This window comes from Trachemys scripta, chromosome 7, assembly GCF_013100865.1.
Source record: "Trachemys scripta elegans isolate TJP31775 chromosome 7, CAS_Tse_1.0, whole genome shotgun sequence".
In the NCBI taxonomy this organism is placed as follows: Eukaryota; Metazoa; Chordata; order Testudines; family Emydidae; genus Trachemys; species Trachemys scripta.
Window position 1 is genome coordinate 83,209,880 of NC_048304.1, and position 22,534 is coordinate 83,232,413.

The following is a 22,534-nucleotide window of genomic DNA, read 5'->3' on the forward strand; positions in this document are numbered from 1 at the left end:
AGCTAAATAATGTCCAGATTAAACATCTGAATGGTACTGTACTGTTTAAAAACCCTGTTCCTTACTGCAGTTACCCATCATGTGCTACAGTCTTCTGGGAATTAGTGCCACCAGAAATAGCCCTGACTGCCACATGTGGATGAGAAATGCTGTCTCTGGAAAAATCAAGCTGTACAGTCAAGGGATAGTTGACTAGTGTCAGGACTAGGAACAGCTTTTGGTAATTTTTTGAAATCTTTAAAAACAAAGCTGAACCTTTGAAAGATGAAAGAGACAGTGCCAAACTGCAGTTACAGTGATGGGAACCCACAGAACTATGGAGTCATACCAGTGTAATTTTGAGCAGAATTTTCTACAGGGTGCATACGTGGGATTATTAGGCAGATATTGAAGAGGTACCATCCATTCCCCTGCCTAAAACAAAACTGGGAAGGAAAATTGTCCCTGTCTACTCTTTCAATTTTATTTACAAACATGGCTTTATTACTCTTTATTCATTCATGGGCCTGATTATATCCCACTAAAGTCAATAGAAAGAAATCCCATTGACTCAAATGAGTTTTGGATGAGGCCTTAGTAATTCTGTTTTTGCAGAATGAAGGGATTGGTAAAACTTGGAGGTAACACAAATTAAAGTAGCAAATGAGATTGCTTTTCCCCTTTCTTATTTTTTATTTCCCGAAGTTAACATCCATCCATTCATTGCACATAATATAAGCAAACCGAAACAAACACCCAAAAAATATCATGCATGTAACTGGACGTGTCTATATAAATATAAACAATATATATCTGTATAACATTCACTCTGAAACTAGTCTTTTGATTAAATGATTGAAACATTTAGTCATTTGTTCAAATGTTTGATATTTCACCAAATTTCTAAAATGGACAAGTAACTGAAAATCTGAACATTATTCAAGACAATTGCATATATTGACTTTTATAAACAGGCAATCAAACTACAGATTAATGTAGTGTGTGATGAAATGTATAGTGAAGTCTAAGTATTTCACTAGTCTGTTTGTGGGTGTGGATTTTCAACCCTCCTCCTGGAACTACCTTGTTTTCAAACTGTTCTTCAAACACTGCTTACAAGCGAGCATCTCTGATGTTACCTTTTGTCACTGTGAATGTTGGGGACCTGGCAGTACATCAGAAATCTTTTCTTTGCTCCCCACACATTCAGGGACTCCAGCTAGGTATGTGTCCTATTTCCACTGCTTATAGGGGCCTCAGGAAATATATCTTCATATTTTCAGTTGCACTAAGCCTTGAAGTTTTCTTTCTTTCTCCTCCTTTCTCTCTTCCCATTGCTCCAATTGAGCAGAGGAGGAAGGGGAGGTGCTAGTCCTCTAATCCCCATCCAGGCCAACACTTCATAGCTACCAAGCTCTTAGAGCAAAGGTGGAATATTTCCAAATGACTGACAAAATGGAGGGTGTAATAGAAAAGAAGGAGCTAAGTCTCACCAGGTATTCCATCTACAGTCACAGTAAGGCTCTTTAATATTATAGAACACTCTGCTTATGATGGAGAAGGTGCGTCTATTCTAAACCCTTATCAGTCACTCACCATGTTTGTATGTCTTCAATTTATTGTGCTTAATTTCTCAAACTTTTAACACAGCATCATTCCCCTATTCACCCTTGCTTTTATTTTTAATATGGGGGAGGAGAAATGGTGTGGATAACTAACCTGGGAAGGGAGCTGAGATGGGTGTAAGGGTGGGAGTAAATGAGTTAGGCAGTCAGGGCGCTTGGATGATCAAAGTGGCTGTGCCAATTCAGGGCAACCACACATGCATTTCCCCTCAGTGGTCCAGCATAGGCACCCACTCTCAGGCTTCCTGCTCCTGCAGCTGTGCCTTTCTTGGGTAGAGATACACGTCTCTCTTCTGGGATATTTCCAGGCCCCATAGGTCCCTGCCTTCACTGTGTTATTCCCAGCAAAGACAGATAGAACTGCTTGCTTTCTCTTCAGAGACAGTTAACAGGTGTAATTGCTACAGTTACAAGTTACCACACAGCACTTCCTATGCAAGCTACTTTATTCTTAAGGTAAAAAGATTACAGAGAAAACGTTAAGAACAGTAAAAGAACCTACACACATGCTAGTAAGCTTACCAGAGATCACCCCAACCCTAACACGGACGCTGGCAGCAGCAGACCTTCAACTCCCCACGCAAGGGGCGTCCTTGTGATTCCAAGTTCATTACAGCTTGGAGTCAGAAGAAGCACACAGTCTAATGGGGCCTCAGTTGGCCAAGTCATGCCATGCCTTCCCTAAGGATTGGGGATCTCTGTGGATAGGGGTGCTGTCCATTGGGTAGATCAGGAAAAAGCTCGTTAGCCTGTTTATAACCAGGCTATTTGTCCAAAAATCCTTTCTTTATCTGTTGGACGCCGGAGAATCAAGTTTAAACTAGTACACCTCTACCCTGATATAACGCTGTCCTCGGGAGTCAAAAAATCTTACTGTGTTATAAGTGAAACCACGTTATATCGAACTTGCTTTGATCCGCAGGAGTGCACAGCCCTGCCCCCCCGTCTCCCCTCCCCCCGAGCATTGCTTTACTGCGTTATATCCGAATTTGTGTTATATTGGGTCGCGTTATATCGGGGTAGAGGTGTATGTGCAAATCTCTCCAGGGGGCTGGCTTTAAAGGGCCAAAATGTAATTTCTCTGGTTAGTTTCCCCCTCCTACTAGAGCATGTACATACAATGCCACAATAGTACATACACAATTGTATTTTTAATTCAATGGACTCCCAAGGTATGAACCCTAATTCAATAAGGTTTAACCTAATAAAGTTCATTCAGGATACTGTAGAAAACTGTCAGTCTGTCACAGTGCCATGCTGGGTTCAAAGGATTAAAACAGTTCTCTGCATGGTCTATTCATTTTATATTAAACCTAGCTTCTAGCAGTGGTTGCATTTCCATGTATGTCTTAGCTTGAGGCATTGGCTGGGAACATACCATCCCTACTAAATGTTGTTAATCAGACTAACAAGCAATTATCAGCCAATGAATCAGATGAAATACATTTGAAATAACTGCTAGTAAGGAGGGAGATGATCTAACTGTACAGATTCTACTTAGAGAGGTTTCTTCCTCTAGTTGTGAAGGCCTCAGACAGAACTATTGTGCTCCTGAGAAGTATTAAACTGAAAGATAACTGCCAATGTCACTCAAGCTTCATCTGCTTCCTTCAGTGCACAAGTACTGCACAAGCCCATATGACATTTGCATGGGAGACAGCATGGCCAATACACAGGGCACTGGACAGGGGGTTAGGAGATCTCTGATCTGTATCCAGCATTGCCACTGAACCTGCTGTGTGCCCGTGGGTAAAACCTTCTTGTGCCACCATGTCTTCACCTGTAAATTGGGGATAATTATATTTTCATTTGCAAAATGCGTTTAGATCTATAGAGGATCTCAGAGGCTCAAGTATTTTATTCTGTTAACATGGGTGTTAATGTCCATGTTGGTAACTTATGTTTTGCTTGTGTAATAATGTCTATTAAAGGTTTAATTTCTGAGATAAGTTTATAAAGAAATGATGCTGAGATTTTGGTCCTACTTCTTATAAATAAGAATTCCACCAATAAAGATTCTTTAAGGAATGGCTTCCCAATTTTTATTGATAAACTAGAAGGCTATATCAGAACAAAAGCCCAAACACCCCAGATCTCTGGAAAAGTTCAAAGCCAAACTTTGCAGCTTGGGTCAAGCTCTAATTTATGGTTTATAATTTGTTTTAGTTATAAATATCTCCTATGGCCCAATCCTGCAATCTCATCTGTGTGGGTGTACTCCTGATCTGTGGGAGTGAGGGTCCCGCTGAATGGATCTGATTGTGGAACTGGGACCGATAGCTGTAGGTTGGTTCTTTTCCATAGAAAAGTTTCTTAAAGAACAGAAGAAGGAAGGACATTTCCATCAGGATTTTTTTATTTAACCCTTTTGTTAACCCAATTTATTTTTTTCATTTTTTTTTAATTAAATTCTTCCTATTATGATTTTCAATCCTGGGATGGGCTGATATAAATTCTTAAGTTGATGATGGTATTTGGAAAATACGTGTCTGTACAGCTTACAGACACTGTATCATGGTGCAAGTAGAGTTGTGTGAATAATGGATTTTTCAGTAACACTGGGAGTTTAAAAATATAAAAAACAAATTCAGTTTGGGTCAAACCAAGACTGATTTTTTTTAGAATGTTGGTGAATGGAAAAAGTCAGAAAAATTGTTTTGGGGCAAAGGAGATGTTTGGTTTGATACAAAATGAAATTTTCGTTTTGATTTCAGACATTTTAACCATTTATTTATTTTATTTGGATAAAGGCAAAGAAAGCAAGGGGCTAGATTCACAAAAGAGAGGAGGAGGTGGCTAGGGCACTTACCTAGGGAACCAGGTTTGAATCCCTACTCTGGAACAGGGACTTGAACCCAAGTTTGCTTTCTCCCAGCTGAACACCAGGCAATTGGTTGCCCACTTTGTATGAAATACTTGACTAGCCAGAGGGAGAGAGTGAGAGAACACAAGAGAATGATTGTATAGCCTGGTAGCTACTCACATGTTGGTGGGAGAGACCTGGGTTGAAATCCTTTCTCTAGAGCTGGGATTCAAACGTGGGATCTCCCACATCCCAGATGAGTGCCCTAACTAGTGAGTATAAGGGTACCATTGCCCCTGCCATCATCTCCATTTTGTGAATGATGCCTAAATCCCCTCTGTTTCACTATTGCGGAAACAACCTATTTAGACATTTCCAACATATTTTTTTGTTTGTTTCAGCTCAAACAATTTGACAAAAGCCACATACATTTCTGATATGTTTTGATTGACTCAAACCTGCATTTTTTGGTGCGGAGGAGGAGGAAAGTGTTGGCTGAAAAAGTCCACCTCTGAAACCGATAAATACCAACTACTCTTATCCTATTTTCAATGTTGATGGCATCTGGCACAGCATGGTACAAAATAATCAATTAAGAATCGATCCCAGGCTTCAAAAATCACCGACACTATCTTTTAGAGACTATATTTTGAACAATATTCCAGAGCATCAAAATAAAAATCCAAGTGTTAAATGCATGCAGGTTAATGATGTCTTCTGTTTCTCATTTCAGTGAGTCTGTTTTTCAATTAGCTTTGTTTGGCTGGCTGGTTGCAGATCAGCTGTGAAGTTGATGGGTAAATAAGTTTGTTTGTCTCCCTCTGTTGCTTTTATACATGGGCACCCTTGGAAAGCTAATCTGAAGCCAGAACGAAACCTGCAAACGTGCACAAATACAAAAAAGAGATTAAATGCTACAATGATCATGCTAACTGCAAAGAGAGAGAGGGAGATGGGGTGTGTTCCACCCTTGAATGAGCATGGGGATATGAAAGGCTTCCATTGAAGTCAATGAGAGCCCTGTGCACTTGTCTGAGGGAAGAATTTGGCAGTTAGGGGATTGAATGCATAAAAAGAGAGAGACACTTTCACTGCTCAGATGGACAAAGCAGTATGAGGCAGTGATGAGGTCTCTTTCTATTTTACGCAATGCACTATCAGAGCCTAAAAGTGAGTGCTCCACCCGACACAGAAGCCCCTAAAAACCCCTACAAGTTTGGGCTGTGGCAAGATTGTACTTGTTAGCTAGTTTTTCATTCTGACATTTACAGATGGGATGTTCATGTAGGTCTGTTGTGTGTTTAATATAGTCACTCTTAATAAATGCTAAATGACCGTGAGCTGTATTAAGAAAATTCCAGTTAGAGATAGTACATTAGAGGAGCTGCTTTGAATAAAGAAGAGTTGTTATTAATTCATTAGGTCTTTATTTTGCAAGCCTGCTTACGTGGATACCTGAATAAGCAATCAGGATGACTATTGCTTCTGTGCCCTTGCCTGCTTTCTTTTTTTGCTAGTCAGAAGAAACTAATTAATTTTAAACGTGAAGAGCTTTGTTATAGAATTAATTGTTTGTGATTTATGCTGTAGGCAGCCCATAGCTAGACACACCAATGTCAGGTGTTACTGCATCAGGTAGGCAAACAAGAGGCAGATAATACAAATGCCTTTTGTTACTCTATTATGGAATGATCCTGCACCACGGAAGTGGATGCAAGTTCTGATCACTTGATAACATAGTAACTTTCTGAACTTTCCCGAGGGCAAAACGTTTTAAAGCTGATTTAAAATGGCTAGTAACATGCAAAGCGTGTTCAGAGAACAACAGACTAAATTCTCTGTGGGTCTAAATGGGCACAGCTCCATTGAGTTCAATAGAATTCCTCCCATTCACAGCTAGAGAATTTAGCCAGTTGTCTATAGGATGGTGGGATATATATATATATTTTTTGCTACTAACCTTTGGTTAAGGTAGCAGTAAATAACTGGATTGTACATCGTAGAACTCATAGCAAGCAGAAAGACTGCAAGATATACTTGCTGAATATACTTTTGCTGATAGATGTCTTCCCTGAAGCTCCCCAGGATGAAGTAGAGGTGATAAGGTAACCAACAGACAGCAAAAGTTATCACAACAATGACTATGGTTCTCACAAACTAGAAAAATAAAAGGAATATTTTACTTCATTTTCTCTGTGCAATTATCTGAAGTTTCATGTTTAACTGATTTAAAACAATACTGTTCTTCCTCCTGAATTATTAAGTCAGTGCGTATTTTTATCATATATTAGGGGCCTTATTATGCCTTAGATCAATGAGAAGAACTCCTACACTATTGATGCTGATAGGAGTTCTGAGCGCAGAAAGTGCAAGGGCATATAGTGACTGTAGATTTTATATGTTTCTTTGCATTAATACATTTTAGCATATGAAGGTAGCCTGCTCCATTGGAATTGTTTACAGTCAAATTGGAATTATTAGGGAAAGGTAGGTAATGAGACCATCAGTTGAACTGGTGATGGTGTATAATGGGAAGAGAAATTTCTTCCTGTCTGCAGCATACATAGATCTATTCCTTGAAGCATGAATCCATTGGACGCTACCTCCTCCACTCAATGTAGCCTTAGGCAAATCAGTACATTCTCCTGATTGGAAGTTCTCTCTTGTAGAGACTGTCTTATGACAAATTATTGCATTTCACACTCGTTAGGAGGTCTGTGAAAAGAGCACCTCACCCCCTCTGTGACACTCTGTATCTCGGGGGAACACCCTACACCCCCATGTTCATCTTTATAAAATGATTGTGTGGTATCCAATGAAAAGTTTGTCATGTTGGGTGTCTTCGGAAGGTTCATGATGCACTGAGCATGGTTGTTATAGTAATTGTTACAGTAATGTTATAGTAATTGTATAGGTTATAATTTCATGTATATGGTTATGAGGCTGAAAATGTACCCTCATGGCTTAAAGCAAGTGCAGGCAAAAACTCTCCAGGAGCAGAGGGGCAGTTCACACCTCATCAGGGCAGGTATGGGACAAACCCAGCCCAGCCTCACAGGAACAAAGGATGCTGGCCTAGGCAGCAACAAAAGGATCTGTTAGACTCTGGAGGGAGTCACCCCCCTTCCTTTGGTCAGTTTGGGACTGCGATGAGGTAATGCTCACCTGACTCTGAAGGGTGGGAGGGGCGAAGCCAAGAGGGAAGAAAGGACATGATAAAAGGTAGAGACATTTGCCATGCTCTTCCTCTCTCTTCCACCTACATCTACAGACACCACACCAAGCGACTGAAGCGCTGATCAAAGGGGAGAGCCTGGCTGAAGAGCAACCAGCCAGCCTGTGGTGAGAAGCATCTAAGTTTGTAAGGACATTACAAGTAAGATCAGCTTAGAATACATTTTGCTTTTATTTCATTTGACCAAATCTGACTTATGTTTTGACTTATAATCACTTAAAATCTATCTTTATAGTTAATAAAACTGTTTGTTTATTCTACCTGGAGCAGTGCGTTTGGTTTGAAACATGTCAGAAACTCCCTTTGGGATAACAAGCCTGGTACATATTATTTTCTTTGTTAAATTGACGAACTCATATAAGCTTGCAGCATCCAGCGGGCATAACTGGACTCTGCAAAACAGAGGTTCCTAGGGTTGTGTCTGGGACCAAAGATATTGGCTAGTGTCATTCAGTTGCAAATCCAAGGAGCAGCTTACATGCCAGAGGCTGTGTGTGAACAGCCCAGGAGTGGGGCTTCTCACAGCAGAGCAGGGTAAGGCTGGCTCCCAGAGTCAAGGATTGGAGTGACCTAGTAGATAACACCAGAGGGGAACGTCACACCCTCCTTCTAAAATATTTTGCCACTTTTTCATACATCCTTAATATGTCAGAACCACTGGCAAGATAAAAGATAATTATTAAGTTTCACTTCTAACCTTTTTTGGCAGTAACTTGACAGTGATAATAGATCCTATTAGTGTGGTCTCCGGGGACTGTACTACTCCAAAGAGTAATTCCTATAATGCTATATGCGACAAACATCACTATTAAAGGCAGCAGGTAAATCAAGGCAATCACTATGATTTGATACCTGAAAAAGAAAAACAGATAAATCTTCACATTTAATGTGTCTCAAAGAGCTTTTATCCAAGTGTCAAATACTTGCCGTGGATGTATCTGCATGGTTTCCATTAATTTCAATGGGAGCTGTGCACCTGCATCTGAGAACAGAATTTCACTTTAAAGCCTCAATGCAGATGGAAGGAACTTCCACAAACTGTAAAAATGCATTTCTTTCATGTTCCAGAGATCTTTCCTTGAACTGAAGTCTTGGCTCTTTTTAAGGACAACATTATTTATCTTTTTAACAGTGACTTAGATTTCATGTCATCTTGTTCAGGGTTCACTGCCTTACTTGGGTCATGACAGACAAATTTATAGCATTTGTGGCTATAAAAAAGTTAGCCACAAATTATGGAAGATATAAAATCAAAATGCTATAAAATCATAAAGTACCTTCCAGTACACAAGGACACTGGGCTGAATTCTGAGGTTCTTAATCCTGCAAACTCCTGTTGAAGTCAATGGGAATTTTGTTGGATTAAGTACTTCAAATTTCAATGTATTGGAAGCAAGTGTGGCTGGATTTTTAAGAAAGATAACCAGGAATATTTCTTTGTAAAGTTTTGATAAGTGAATGGCATTCAAACTTAGATTATTATATATATTGTTTTTTGATTTATAAACACAAAAATAAATACTTAAACCAACTGTCAAAGCAGGCAACCAGCTGTCGCTACTACCAAAACCAATAGCATCTGCTTCGATTGTATATGAGAACACTAATGTTATCCAACAAGTTTCATCTCATGTAAGGAAAATATAAATGTTATGCTTGGTATGATTATTTTAAGCAACCACCATTTATGGGGAGGGAACAACTGATTTACTCAGTTACAGCAGATGTCATTTTCAGATAAACTCTGTAAAAGGAGGATTATGCATGAAGCCTTTGCCACACACTTCTGGCATTAACCACAAAAGGCTACGTATGTGTGTCTTCTCAGAATGATGACATTATGTACTTATTTGCTACATCAAAGTAGATTACATTTTTAGCCAATTATATGGTCCTCAGATTATAAAAATACTTGGGTTCTTCCTGCCTGAAGTAGGGGGTGCAGGGGATTCACTGGAACCAAGATTTATTGTCTGTTTATCAGACTTTACATTCAGTTTCTCTTATCACATTCCACACAATATAACCCCCATTTCCATCCCCTTGATTGTCTCCCTCTGCAACATTAGCTGGGTTACAGCACAAATTCTCTGATCAAGGAGATGAATAACCTTCTCCTAGGTTGCAATGCTGTTTTATTTCTGGCTAACAAGGGGTGCTTAAGGTTACAGTTGTCCTCCCCTTCGCCTCATGGAGTCAGAAGGATATTACTTCCTCATTGATTATAGCTCTTGTAACCAAGGGTACTGAAATTAGAAAAATGTTCAGTAAACTTTCAGGTGATGCTGCATAGAATTCTCATTTCTATTTTATACAATTGAGGAGTTCTTACGTGAGCTGATGCTTCCATCCAACATCATCTGGCCAGGCAACAATACATTTAGTCATTCCATTATCAATCATGATCTCAGCATAAAAGCACTGTGGGAAGGCAAGTCCAAAAGCCACCAACCATATTATTCCTTTCATTACTTTGGTGCTCACAGCAGAAAGTTTGGGCTTAAAGGGATAAATTATAGCCATGTACCTAGGAGAAAAATGGGGTAACATCATTTTTATTGTTGTACCAATAAACTAGTCAAAAATTATAATGAGGGCAAAAATATCCCAAATAATTTATCAATAAATAATCAAAACTACATATTTCAATTGGTACAGGATTTTTTTGTTTGTTAGTTTTGGTTTGGTTTGGTTTAGTATCTTCCACTGGAAGGAAAAATTAAACTAGCAGTGATTTTTATAAAATATTTTATCCCAAGGGAATGCACTATTGTGTGTGAAACTTCTTATACCTTGTATCAACAGGGTCTTAGTTAGTACAATAACATTCATAGAGAGAGAGAGCAATCCTTTTGTGTAAGAGTACATGCATAATAGGTTTGCAGTGATCCTTCTTCCTTCTAATCTTAATTACTGCTTCCTCGCTGTATGTTATAATTTACTAATTTGGAAAGCTTGAATGAACTAAGATAAATTAAACTTTCTGCAAAGACTAACACAAACTATTGTACATGAATGAACACAGTCCACCTTAAATAACGAAGACAGCTGAATGTGCTGCTGTTGTGGAACTGATGTTAGGCCCAGCTGAATAATTGCAAAGCCAGCTCAGTCCACAAGAATGATTTGCTACATCGTTGCAGCTGTCTCTCACTGAAGCCAGAAAAAAGTACTGAAACTGTGATATGTATTCAGTCTGAATCTTGGTAGCATGAATTGCATTAATATTTTCAGTAGCAGATGTGTATATATATTATTCCTATTAAAGCTTTGAGTTACATACTGCTTTGTTGCATGGAATCTATTTCCCGCTATCAGGGGAAGGTTAAATTAAAGCAGGGTCTCCACCAAAGCCTCCTATTTTATTCTCAACCGCAGATCATGGTCTTGCAAGTCATTTGCCATGGATCTGAATTGTTGATTTTAGCATTGGAAACTCCTTGTGTCACCCTCCTCCTCTTTCTGTAACCACTCTAGCACTTGTGTTAGCAGTTTAAGTGGTATAGTGTTGATCCTTTTCTCCCACACCTGTTCAGAACAATCATGTCTGGTATCTAGCTGACTGTAAAATTACTTGGAAGAGCAATGCCTTGTTTTTAACTTCTCTGTGTAAAAAATGCAGTTGTATCCTTTTCTCCCACACCTGTTCAGAACAATCATGTCCGGTATCTAGCTGACTGTAAAATTACTTGGAAGAGCAATGCCTTGTTTTTAACTTCTCTGTGTAAAAAATGCAGTTGTATCCTAGAGACTATATAATCGATTATTCATATCTGCCTTATTCTTTATCATGGTTGTTTCAAAGTCCAGCTACAGTGGAAAACTCCAATTACTTCCTTGTTTTCATAGCAAAGGAAGACTGTGGCTATTGAAGAGAATTCTGTCCAGGTCTTCATATAATATAGACATGATAAAGAATACATGAACACAAGCACCATAAGTATTGCATATCTGTCAGAGCCTTATTTAACGAGAAGAAATGTACAATTCCTGTGATACTTTGTTTTTTTAGTCTACAGCATATTAAGTTATACTTTGTTAGAACCTGGCCAGGAAAGAGTCAAACAGTAAACAATCCCCTAAGTGTTTGCTTACAGAAGTTTATGAATTTATCTGTGTTCTATTCCATTTCTCATGATGAAAAGCAACTCTGAAATATAACTGTCAACTATGGCACTGACTGAGCTGTCAATGAGGAATTGAAATTGAACCAAGTGTTGGAGCTAAGGAAGGTATTACAGCAATGCAGAGCAGATTAGAGAGATGATGGTTTTAGATAAGCACCAACAAGTTTGGACACTCATCCAAATCCAGAGATTTCTTCTCCCTCCCTCCTTGCTATGTCCCTGAGCTTCCCTTCTCTTTCTCTTCCCCCACTCCCTACAGGCTTCCATCATGCCCCACTCGATGTGACTTCCTCCCTACTCAGACAAAACAACTGGATCAATGGCACAAACTATAGTATGAACATTATGTGCTTATGAACTTTCCCAAGGGAACCTGGAGGGGCTTGTTATCTGGAATTTGAATCTCCAGCTACTCATACACCTCTGCCTGGAGGCCTACGTGTAGCTTGTCTGCATTAGCGATGTGCAGGTTCTACAGGTATTATAATATACAGTGCAGCTGGAAATATTAGCAGATCCTTTGGCTGGCAAGAAAGAAACAGCTCAGTGCTAATCATTGTGACAAAGGCAAAATGACTGGCGTCTTCCCCCATAGTAATGACTAAAAGTGCGGTAAGTGACTTTTAGACATGCCACTTTTAGCTTGCTACTTTAGGATGAACTGTTTTAAATTAGTGTGTTGCACTGAGGCGAGACAACTGAGCCTGAGCAGACATTAACATATAACAATAAACGGAAACAGAATCTTTCAGTTTCCAGGCGACAGTGTCAGGATCTATTTAAGGTCAAGTAAAGGATAGCTAAACGTGGTTAGGCAGAGCTGCCAAGTTTTGTTTTTGAACCTTACCATATGACTAAAAAGGTTTTAGCTTTATAGATATTTTTACCAAGAATCCCTAAGGAGGAAAAGTAGATACAGATCAGAATGGGCTGAGGTGGAATGGATTTTTTTAAATGTTCTTTAACAAGTTCTAAGGATGTACATAAGAGTTATCAAAAATCTTTGATTTAAAGCCAGAAAAGCAACCTGTATCTGAATTCTAAAATCAAAATACTGTTCCCTCTTAAATCATATTTACTTCTATTTGTACTAACTACGGGCTAATTATCAACAGCACCATTCTGTGTTAAAATTTGGTAACTCTTAATCAGGACATGTTTCTATTTTCAAGTATAATTTTCAGCATACATTGCATGTCTAATGTTCTGCAAGGGCATACTGACTTATTTTGCAGGATATTATGCAAGCAAATCTGTTTATCCTGAACTTGATTTTTCTATCACGAGGTTGGCAGGGACTGAGTGTGTCACAACAGTTACTCTCACTTCTGAACAGGACTGCTAACAGCAGAAGCTGCTATAAAAGCAGCTTCTGGTGATTAATTAAATAATGCCTTTGGAAGGATTCCAGAGGGAAGCATGTCTTACCCTTGCAGATAAACAGTGTTTCTGACAGAGACAGTTGGCAGGAGACTTGTATGTTGCCCTTCTTTGATAGGCGGAAAAATTCTGTCAGACATCGCAGTTCCATTGAGAAGAATCAGTGAAACCCAGATATTTCCTGAACTGTGGATTCTGAGTCACTGCCGTAAGATGACTTGGGGAAGATCGGCGACTCAGAGAAGGTAGGAGGGGAAAGATTAAAGGTGTTTCTAGTGCCTGGTGGAGAATGGAGGAGATTGGGGAGAAGATTGATCGAAAAAGGATCAAGGAGAAGATCAAATAGGTCTGGAGAAGGCCTGGAAGGAACTGGAGAGTTTGGGTGTCAGTTTAGCCCGCTTTCACTCCTTTTCCTTTCTTACAGACAATGAAAAATAACTTCAATTGAATTTAGACTACTTCCTAGTAAAGAAAAATGTTAACTCATTTAGCATGTGGACCATAAATGTACCCAAACCTTGCAAGTTGCTCCTGTTGTGAAATAAATTTTGCAAATCTAATGGAGCATTTTGAAAATATTAAATTGCCTCTTACTTATCGGAGACATTCAAAATCACAATGAATATAATCTAAGTTTTGTTCTTGAATAATAAATCCTAACCATTTGTGGAATCTAAGTCTTGTATCTGAAGTACATTTCTTTGCCTTTTCTTTGTAGTTGCATCTTGATTCAGAAATAGCATTGTGGATTATGACATTTTCAGTAAGAGATCATATACATTCCACCTCCAAACAAATGATGGGTCTTTCTGGGGTGAAAAAGTATTTATATTTACATGAAGATTTAGGAACCTCCTGTGATATTTAATATTTAAAACAAAGCAAAACTCAGAAATACTGTACAAGCCACTTTCATTCATTACATTAACCCAGGTTTGAGTCAGATCAGTGACCTAGAGGTGAAAGGGTCTATATCCCATTACCAATCTCCTAAACCATCCAATCCCTCAGTAAATATGTAGATATTAATCCTTTTTTGTTAATAAACCACTGAAGTGGCCAGTTGTGAAACTGTTCCATAATCAAAGTCTTGCAATAAAATAATCTTCCTTTATCTTTAATTCTTTTATTTACCTTTCCATTGCATCTTTTACCTGTCAGCAGCAATCGCAGTCATAGAATAAATACTCACAAACATTGCAGTTATAGGAAAAAAGTTCTGAAACCTGCAGAATTCCTTGCCAAAATACCAGACGTTGTGGCTGGCATAAATAAAATTGAAAAGTGTATTGAAAGCAGCTATAAGTAGATCAGAAAGAGCCAAATTAACAATAAAATAATTGGTAACAGTCCTCATTCTTTTGTGTGCTACAATAATCCAGCTGACAATCACATTGCCAATAATTTATGCAGTAACTACGAAAGAATAAGTGATAGCCCAAAGGGCTATTTGCCAGCCAGGCTGGGTAAACGTTGCAGTCCAATTGCCATCATCCTCAGGAGAGTCAGCCAGCGAAATATTGTTAAAGTTTAAAAAGGAAGCTGTGCTCATTTCTTTATTCAACTAAATGTAGAAAACCTGTTTAGCATTTGATGATTTCTTACACTAGACATTGGTGTTCTGAATTCCTTATTTAGGTAATAATTAGAAGTAATTAACAAAATGTATCAGAATTCAAAACACAACATCCTTTTGCCCTGTTTTACAAGTAATATAATATAGTTCCAAGAGGAAATGTTATATATGAAATACCTCCTACCCAGCCCTTTAATTTATGACATATTTGAAAAGATATATATAAAAAAAAAGTCCATGGTGATTTGAGATCCTTTTGTATTTTTTTAACAATTCCAGACCTGTGGTTAAGAATCTCTTTCTTTAGATTTTCAGAGGTAAAAAAAAAAAAAAGTAAAGTGTCAAATCATAAAAAGTTCTAATCCAAATGGAAATCCTTCTGGTTCTGAAAAGTGAATCCTTGATATTAGAGAATAATAGAAATACAAAGACTCTGTGGTAGAAGTGATGGTATTTTGTTGTCATCTCTGTTTGTTATAAATTTTCTACAGGGGCTAAAGGGATTTTTGAGAGGAGGTGGAGACTACTGCATCCAAGAGCTAAACAAACAATTTGACATCAAATGAAATTTCATGAGGTGGTGCTTAAACTTTTCTGTGTGGGTTCTTCAAATAAACTCTGAGATTAGTCTATTCCTGTCAAGTTTTATAACCCTAGATGTAGATGGTAGCATTTTACTAATCCTGCATTCCTTTTGCTTCCAAAACTCTCATTGACGTCAGTGGGCATTTCAGTGTTCAAGGAGTGCAGAAATGGGCCAGTGGAATACTACAGATGTAAATGGAAGTGAACAATACCAAAGCAAAAATCTACAGAAGACATTAGAATAGTTTTGTAGCAAAAAAGAAAGTTAAAAGTTATGGGAAGTTAATTCAATACAATTAGCCAAGGGCAGCAATAATTTGAGAAAGGTATTATCGGTCTCTGATCCAGAGACGGGGATGAGAGAGACCTGGGTTCAGTTCTCTACTCCACCAGGGACATCATGTGTGACTGAGCCTCTCTGTGCCTCAGCTCCCCATCTGTAAAATAGGAGTCCCAGAATGAACCCAGACACTGCTGGGATAAAACCCCGTCCATTATTGCCTAATATGGACTGATCTTGATCTTAATGTGCAGTACTTTATATTTTTTAAACGATTTATACTTTACATTACTGAGACCTGGTCTACACCTAAAACCCAGGTTGACCTAGCTACATCACTCAGGGCTGTGAAAAATGTCTCCCACTGTGTGATGTAGTTGGATCGACCGAACTCCCACTGTAGATGCTGCTAGAGTGATGGAAGAAATCTTCTGTTGACCTAGCTATCCCCTCTTGCAGGGGTGCATTTACTACAAGAATGGAAAAACACATTGTCACTGTAGTGTCTACACTACACTACAGTGGTTGTGCCGCTGTAGCGCTAGTAGTGTAGACATACCCTGAGACAATATGCTTGTTGTGTTTTATAGGTCCTGCCTCAAAAAAAATTCAATCTTAAGGCACAGCATATGTACGATGGGATTGTAAAGAGGGCTCAGCATTGGCCTAACTTTGCTCCCCTTGATGTAAATAGGCCTTCAGGTAGAAATTGTCCTTCTGTCCCTCCACAGCATACACTTTCCTTGGATAATCATTTACGATGGGGAAATGCAAAGAAAAACTCTCCAAGCAATAATAGTTTGTGAGGTTCCATACATGCCCCTTTCAGGCTCTCTGCAATGGAGCAGTTGGTATTATTTCGTCTTTTTTACCAGCAGAGACAACCATATAGAATCAAATGATGTCTCTCTTACTGCATTAAGATGTGAAGAAAACCTCCATTTAACTCATTGCATGATCACAGCAAATTTTTAAAGCAGGTGTTCTGTGAGACAGTCTGAAGGAAAAGTATAATTATGTATAAATAAATGCATACAGAACTATGCATACCAGGCCTTGTGCTGTTACGGTAGAACCTCAGAGTTATGAACACCTCGGGAATGGAGGCTATTCATAACTCTGAAATGTTTGTAATGCTGAACAAAACGTCATGGTTGTTCTTTCAAAAGTTGACAACTGAACATTGACTTAATACAGCTTTGAACCTTTACTATGCAGAAGAAAAATGCTGCTTTCCCTTTATTTTTTTAATCGTTTATGTTCAACACAGTACTGTATATGTTTGTTTTTTGTCATCTCTGCTGCTGCCTGATTGTGTACTTCCAGTTCCAAATGAGGTGTGCGGTTCACTGTATCTCATATATTCCCAAGAAAATATCACTCTCTCTTCATATTGAAATCTACCCTAATTCACTCCTTCTATTTCCTTCTCTAGGAACACATATACAACAATACATTTTTACATGTCCTATCATACAGTTTTACACACGCTTCCCAGGCTTTTCAAAAACCTGATCCACTCAAACCTCACCAAACAACTTATAAACCCACAATCAAACTCTGCATACCATACAGCATAACTTTTATCTATTCTGCAAGATAGTTTCAACTGTTAATAGTAGTTCTCAAGGTTTTTCATGTCCTGATTGTAGTCTCATTAAATTCCAAAGATGATCTGAGCAAGATTCTCTCCTGATTTAAAAAAAAACAAAAACAAAAAACAAAAAAACCCCAGAAAAGTGCTGTGTTAATTGTACCTACAGATCGCAGAATACAATAAAAGATTAGAAGAGACAGTGCAATTTCAAGATGAAACTAAATCCATATGGATTACTTGAAATTCTAAAGTGAGGAGGGTGTCAGTCTCTCTCATTAAGCTCCACAAACATGATAAAAGACTTCTTTCATCCACATAATGCTCCATTACAAAGCTTTTTAATCTGATCACAACCATCCTTGTGTCAACACCTCAGCATATTATATTAGCCACCTCATATCTTTACTCTCATTAGTACACTCCCACCTTCCCATTCATTTTCTATTTGTATAGTGCCTATATTATCATACCAGAGTCCTGCTAGTTACACAGATTGTTTTTTTTTTTTTTTTTTTTTTTTGTAATGGGCCAAATGTTCTCCTGGCTTGTGTACTGAAAACTGTAGTAATTAATTTAAAACATGCCTCTAAATTCTTCACAGAAGCCAAAACCACCTGGTTAGTATATTATTTATAACACAAAGAAGGTCCCTCTCAGAAGAACTGAAAATTTACTGTAAAATGAGGATAATGATACTTCCTTCCTTTGTAAAGCACTTTGTGATCTACTAATGAAAAGAGCCATAACAGCTGGATAGTAGTAGTAGTATGTATTTATTTTCATTGCAAGAATGTTTAAATCTTGAACTGTATTAAATAAGTAACAATTCTAGAGGTTATCATCTCAAGAAAAAGAACTGCAGGCTTGTAACAAGAAGCAGTGAAGCATGTGTCTTACATGTTTGCTATTCTGGAAAAATAATACAAGATATTACAGGAAGTAGAGCCCGTTCCTATAGCTGTTACACACATTGAACTCAATTGTTGACTTCAGTGAGGACTTTGTACACGTAACAGCTACAAAAGGAGGACCTAAGCAACATTAACCTCCTATCAACCGAAATCCACTTTGGGTGTGGCAAAATAGAGTTTGATTGTGGCTGTCTTTGAGTCAGAGCTGTGCTCCGGGGGGAAGACAGTAGAAGAGCCACTGTACTACTGGTAGTTCCTGAGAACAGGCAGAGTATTTTTGTTAGCAGGGGGATGTGTGCGCATGTGTGTTTGTGTGTGATGCTTTCCAGGGATACTCAGGACTGAGAGGCACCTCACTACCACTTGCCCTTGGCATGAGGAAGCCTTGTCTGCATGCCAGGGATCAGCTCCCTGACTATATCAGCTAGAAGCAACACAAACACTGCCCAGGCAGCGCTGCAGTTAAGCAATTGGCACACTCCAACACCTGAGTTCTCTGAGTGTCTCCCTAAAGTGCCCAGCCCCTGTTGCACTAGATACTCAGAATTTCCAGATCCTCTGTTCCCAAAGGAACAGTACACCACAGCTTACCAGTTACACCAAAGGACAGAGCTCCGCTTAACACACAGCACTTAGATTTGTTTATAGCAAAAACAAGAATAAGTTTATTGAACAAAGTTCAGAGATACTAGTGATAGCAAGTAGAAATACTGGAAACAAATGGTTACATATAAAACAAAATCATAACATGCACTCTAGAATCTAAACTTATCTAACAAGATGCCCTTTTGTCTAATAAAATACCGCTTACACAAAGGCCATCTCATAATGTTTTCAACAAGATGGCTGAGACCATCCTTTCATAAAACCAAGCCCACTGGTAGCTTGTCTCCCCAGAAGAAGGAAGCCAAGGCATTGCTCTGCACCTCCCTAGCTATATTAGATCAGTTCTTTGTTCTTCACCTATAAACTGTCCTCCTCCCGTCCTGGCTGGTCACCTCTTTCCTCTTCCTGTTAATTTATTCTCATGGAGTCCCGCAATCTCTTCATTTGCATTTGACTCAGTATGCAAATAGACTTCCACTCTAAGATACATACTATACACATAATATATAAGTGTCTCCTTCCTCCTGTCTGGTGGAACCTCTGGGTGACCTGCCTTTAACTTCAAGGATTTAAGAACATAATTTCCTATATATATATAATCTCCTTACATATTATCTGCATGTACATTTTGCAAAGATTACAATGACCAGTGCAACCCAGACTTACAATAAAGACCTTACATGAGACTCTTTGGTGAGCAAGTATGTAAATAGCAGACGCAGAGGAGCCCTGTAACTCTTATGCACCACTGTGCCCTCCATCACAATGTTCTAATAGGCTGCTCCTAGAACTTTTTGAGGAGTACTGTGTGCTCCTTCCCTTGAGTCCATCAGCCATTGTAGAAAAAGTTGGGGCCATGCCCATACCTCTTTTGGAGCATCTGGCAATACTAACACTGCCTCTTATTCTTGAACTGTGCCAGCACAAGGGACAGGGTCATGAGGACCCCTGATGACCTCTTCCACACTTGTTCACTAGCAAAGGACCAGCTGCAACTTGACCATAATGTTTCAGGAGCAATCTCAACATCCAGGAGCCATTTCATAAATGGTAAGGGCATGCAAGCTTTATCTCAGATGGCAAAGTGGTCAGAAAAGCTCATTGATCATTTCCTTACGCTGGATGCCCTTACAGATTGTGCCATGCAGAATATGTGCTAGCAATGACTCAAGCCATGGAGGGAAGGCAACCCCTCCCTTCACCAAAATCTCATGGTGACATTACTAGACTTTTCAACCTCTTTTAACACCACCAAATCCCTGTGCCATATGGCAGGGATGGATGAAGTTAAACTGATTCTGTTTATTCCTTTTTGACAAATCCCAAAGGCTTTGACTAGCAGCTGCTTCTTCACTTTGAACGTTCTTACATGGGGAGTCCCACAAGGCTTGAATGTAGGCAGGTTTGGCAGAATTCATTTATTATTTTTTTATAATTTTGATAGTTAATTTGATGATGATTTTAAAGCATTTTTTCAATTTTTATCAATTTAAATTTTCACTGTGAAAAATTATGGGTTTTAAGCATTTTTTATTATCAATTTAAATTTTGACAGGTGTGGGAAATAATGGAAAGAGGTCAGATTAATTATTTAATTACAGTATATTCTGAGATTCAGAAAGTTAAAGCTTTATAACCATTAAAGTAAATAGTTATAATATGTCAAAATATGCAACGTTAATGGCCTTAAATCAAACGCTAAGTTTTCAAGCAGCATTTTTCTTACTTTGCTTAGCTGTAAATGTTGATCATCAATGGAAATATTTTTGATCAGTTTGTGTGTGTACAGTGAAATTGACATTTACTGATTAAAAATCTAATCCTTCCAAGCCTAAACATAGCTTTTTGGCTATTAACATCTGTGACGAACTGGGCCTGTTCTCACTGTGGTCTGTGAATGCTGACAGGGGAGTGTGCTGGGATAGTCTGCATTGGAGGATGGGATCTGCCCGGGGCCGCATTCCTGAGTGTGTAACATGAGAATCCAGGAGGGGGTTGAAGGCCAGGTGACTCCTGAGCCCGGGAAACTGAACAAAGGCTGTGGGAGGGGTCGCTGAAGGGAGAGGGCTGGAAGCGAGCTGGAGAGATGGCTGGGAGACAGAGATGGCTCTGACCCTCCCCGAAGGGGGGTGGGCTGGAATGCCCTGGGACCCCAAGCTGGACTTAACTGAGGGGGTCCTGTTGTCTGTGCCTGCAAGACCTGTCCTGGACTGTATTCCTGTCATCCAAATAAACCTTCTGCTTTACTGGCTGGCTGAGAGTCATGGTGAATCGCAGGAAGCCGGGGGTGCAGGGCCCTGAGTCCCCCAATACTCCGTGACAACATCCAAGACAGAATAGCAGGGGAAACTATCAGATTATGCGCTCAAATGCCAATAGGCTATGAATGGTGTCCAGCCATCAGCGCCGGTGCAAGGAAGCTTCATCCCCTAGGTGAAACTTCCACCTCGTGCCCCCTCCCCAGACCTGCGGCAGCTCCCTGCCCCCCCCGCCCTGAGATGCCCCCCCCGCGGAAGCTCCCACCCCTCTGCCCTGAGGCGCCCCCCCCCGTGGAAACTCCCCCCCCGGGAGCCATGTGGCAGCTCCCCACCCCAGCTCACCTCTGCTCCGCCTCCTCCCTGAGCACACCATCCCCCCTCTAATTCTCCTCCCCTCCCAGGCTTGTGGCGCCAAACAGCTGATTGGTGCTGCAAGTCTGGGGGGGGGGGGGCGGGAAAAGTGGAGCGGCAACCACGCGCTCGGGGAGGGGGGCGTAGGAATGCTGTAAAAAAAAAATTGGGGGCACCGCTTTTTGGCACCCCCAAATCTTGGCGCCCTAGGCAATCGCCTAGTTTGCCTTAATGGTTGCACTGGCCCTGCCAGCCATATATATCTTTCTCATCAAGAGCAGACAATATCATGACACAATTGCCCCAATATCTGTAATAGACAATAAACTGGAAAGTAGCTGGCTCATTCTTAACCTGGATACGATTGAGACAATTTAAATGAGGAGAAAGCACTTCAAAATTGTGACACTGGCAGACCAGGTGCCAGTTCATGCCAAGGTCCCCATGTCTCAGCTGGACACTAACAGACACATAGTTGGAGTTTGTCTGGCTAACTTGTGGGTTAATATTGATAAAATAGGTATTTGAATTACAAGAAAGTTTTTATTGTTGAGACTCTGAATGCTTGTGAATTGCATGCATTGATCTTACTTGTAACTTCTGTGTTCCATATTGTAATGTAATTTGAGTGATTGTATTGTGAGCCTCTGCAACTGTATGAATTGCCACACCGGAGAGGGAGATTAATTAGTGTGAAGAGCTGCTCTTCTACAGAAATTGTTACACACACACACACACACACACACACACACACACACACACACACACACACACCCCCTCTGAAAGAAAAGACCTATCAATACCAGGCTATGGCTGGATCTTTCAACTGGAAACTCCTTACATCTGGATTGAGAAACCATCAACAAAAGAATTAAGATTCTTATTGTTGGTCTGCTCTCCTCCCTCTGAAGATGAGTCATGCAAGTGGACTCCTACAGTCAGCTGAGAGCACATGAATGGCAGGAGGGGGATAAAAACCTGAAACCAAAGGAACTAAGGATCTCTATGCTGCTTGGACTCGGGGTGGGGGGAGGCAAGGTGTTTCTAGGCATAAGCAAGAGGTCCCCAGCTGCTTTAATAGAGCTGTCTGCATGGAACAAGCATGGCCACCTGGAAAGTCCCTGCTTGGAGCAATGCTGAGCTGCTGGACCTCATCAGCATTTGGGGAGAGGAGGCTGTCCAGTCCCAGCTGCGCTCCAGCTGTAGGAATTATGATATCTA

General features: G+C 39.7%; 1 protein-coding gene across 1 annotated transcript; it reads right to left on the reverse strand.

Annotated features, from left to right (window-relative positions):
- Window positions 1-2,593: 2,593 nt before the first annotated feature.
- TACR2 (tachykinin receptor 2) lies at window positions 2,594-14,701 on the reverse strand. The gene is given in 6 exon segments (XM_034776853.1): window positions 2,594-5,284; window positions 6,368-6,564; window positions 7,683-7,702; window positions 8,361-8,494; window positions 9,975-10,169; window positions 14,304-14,701. Coding segments are annotated over 6 exon segments (1,092 nt in total). The 3' UTR covers window positions 2,594-5,136.
- Window positions 14,702-22,534: the final 7,833 nt, after the last annotated feature.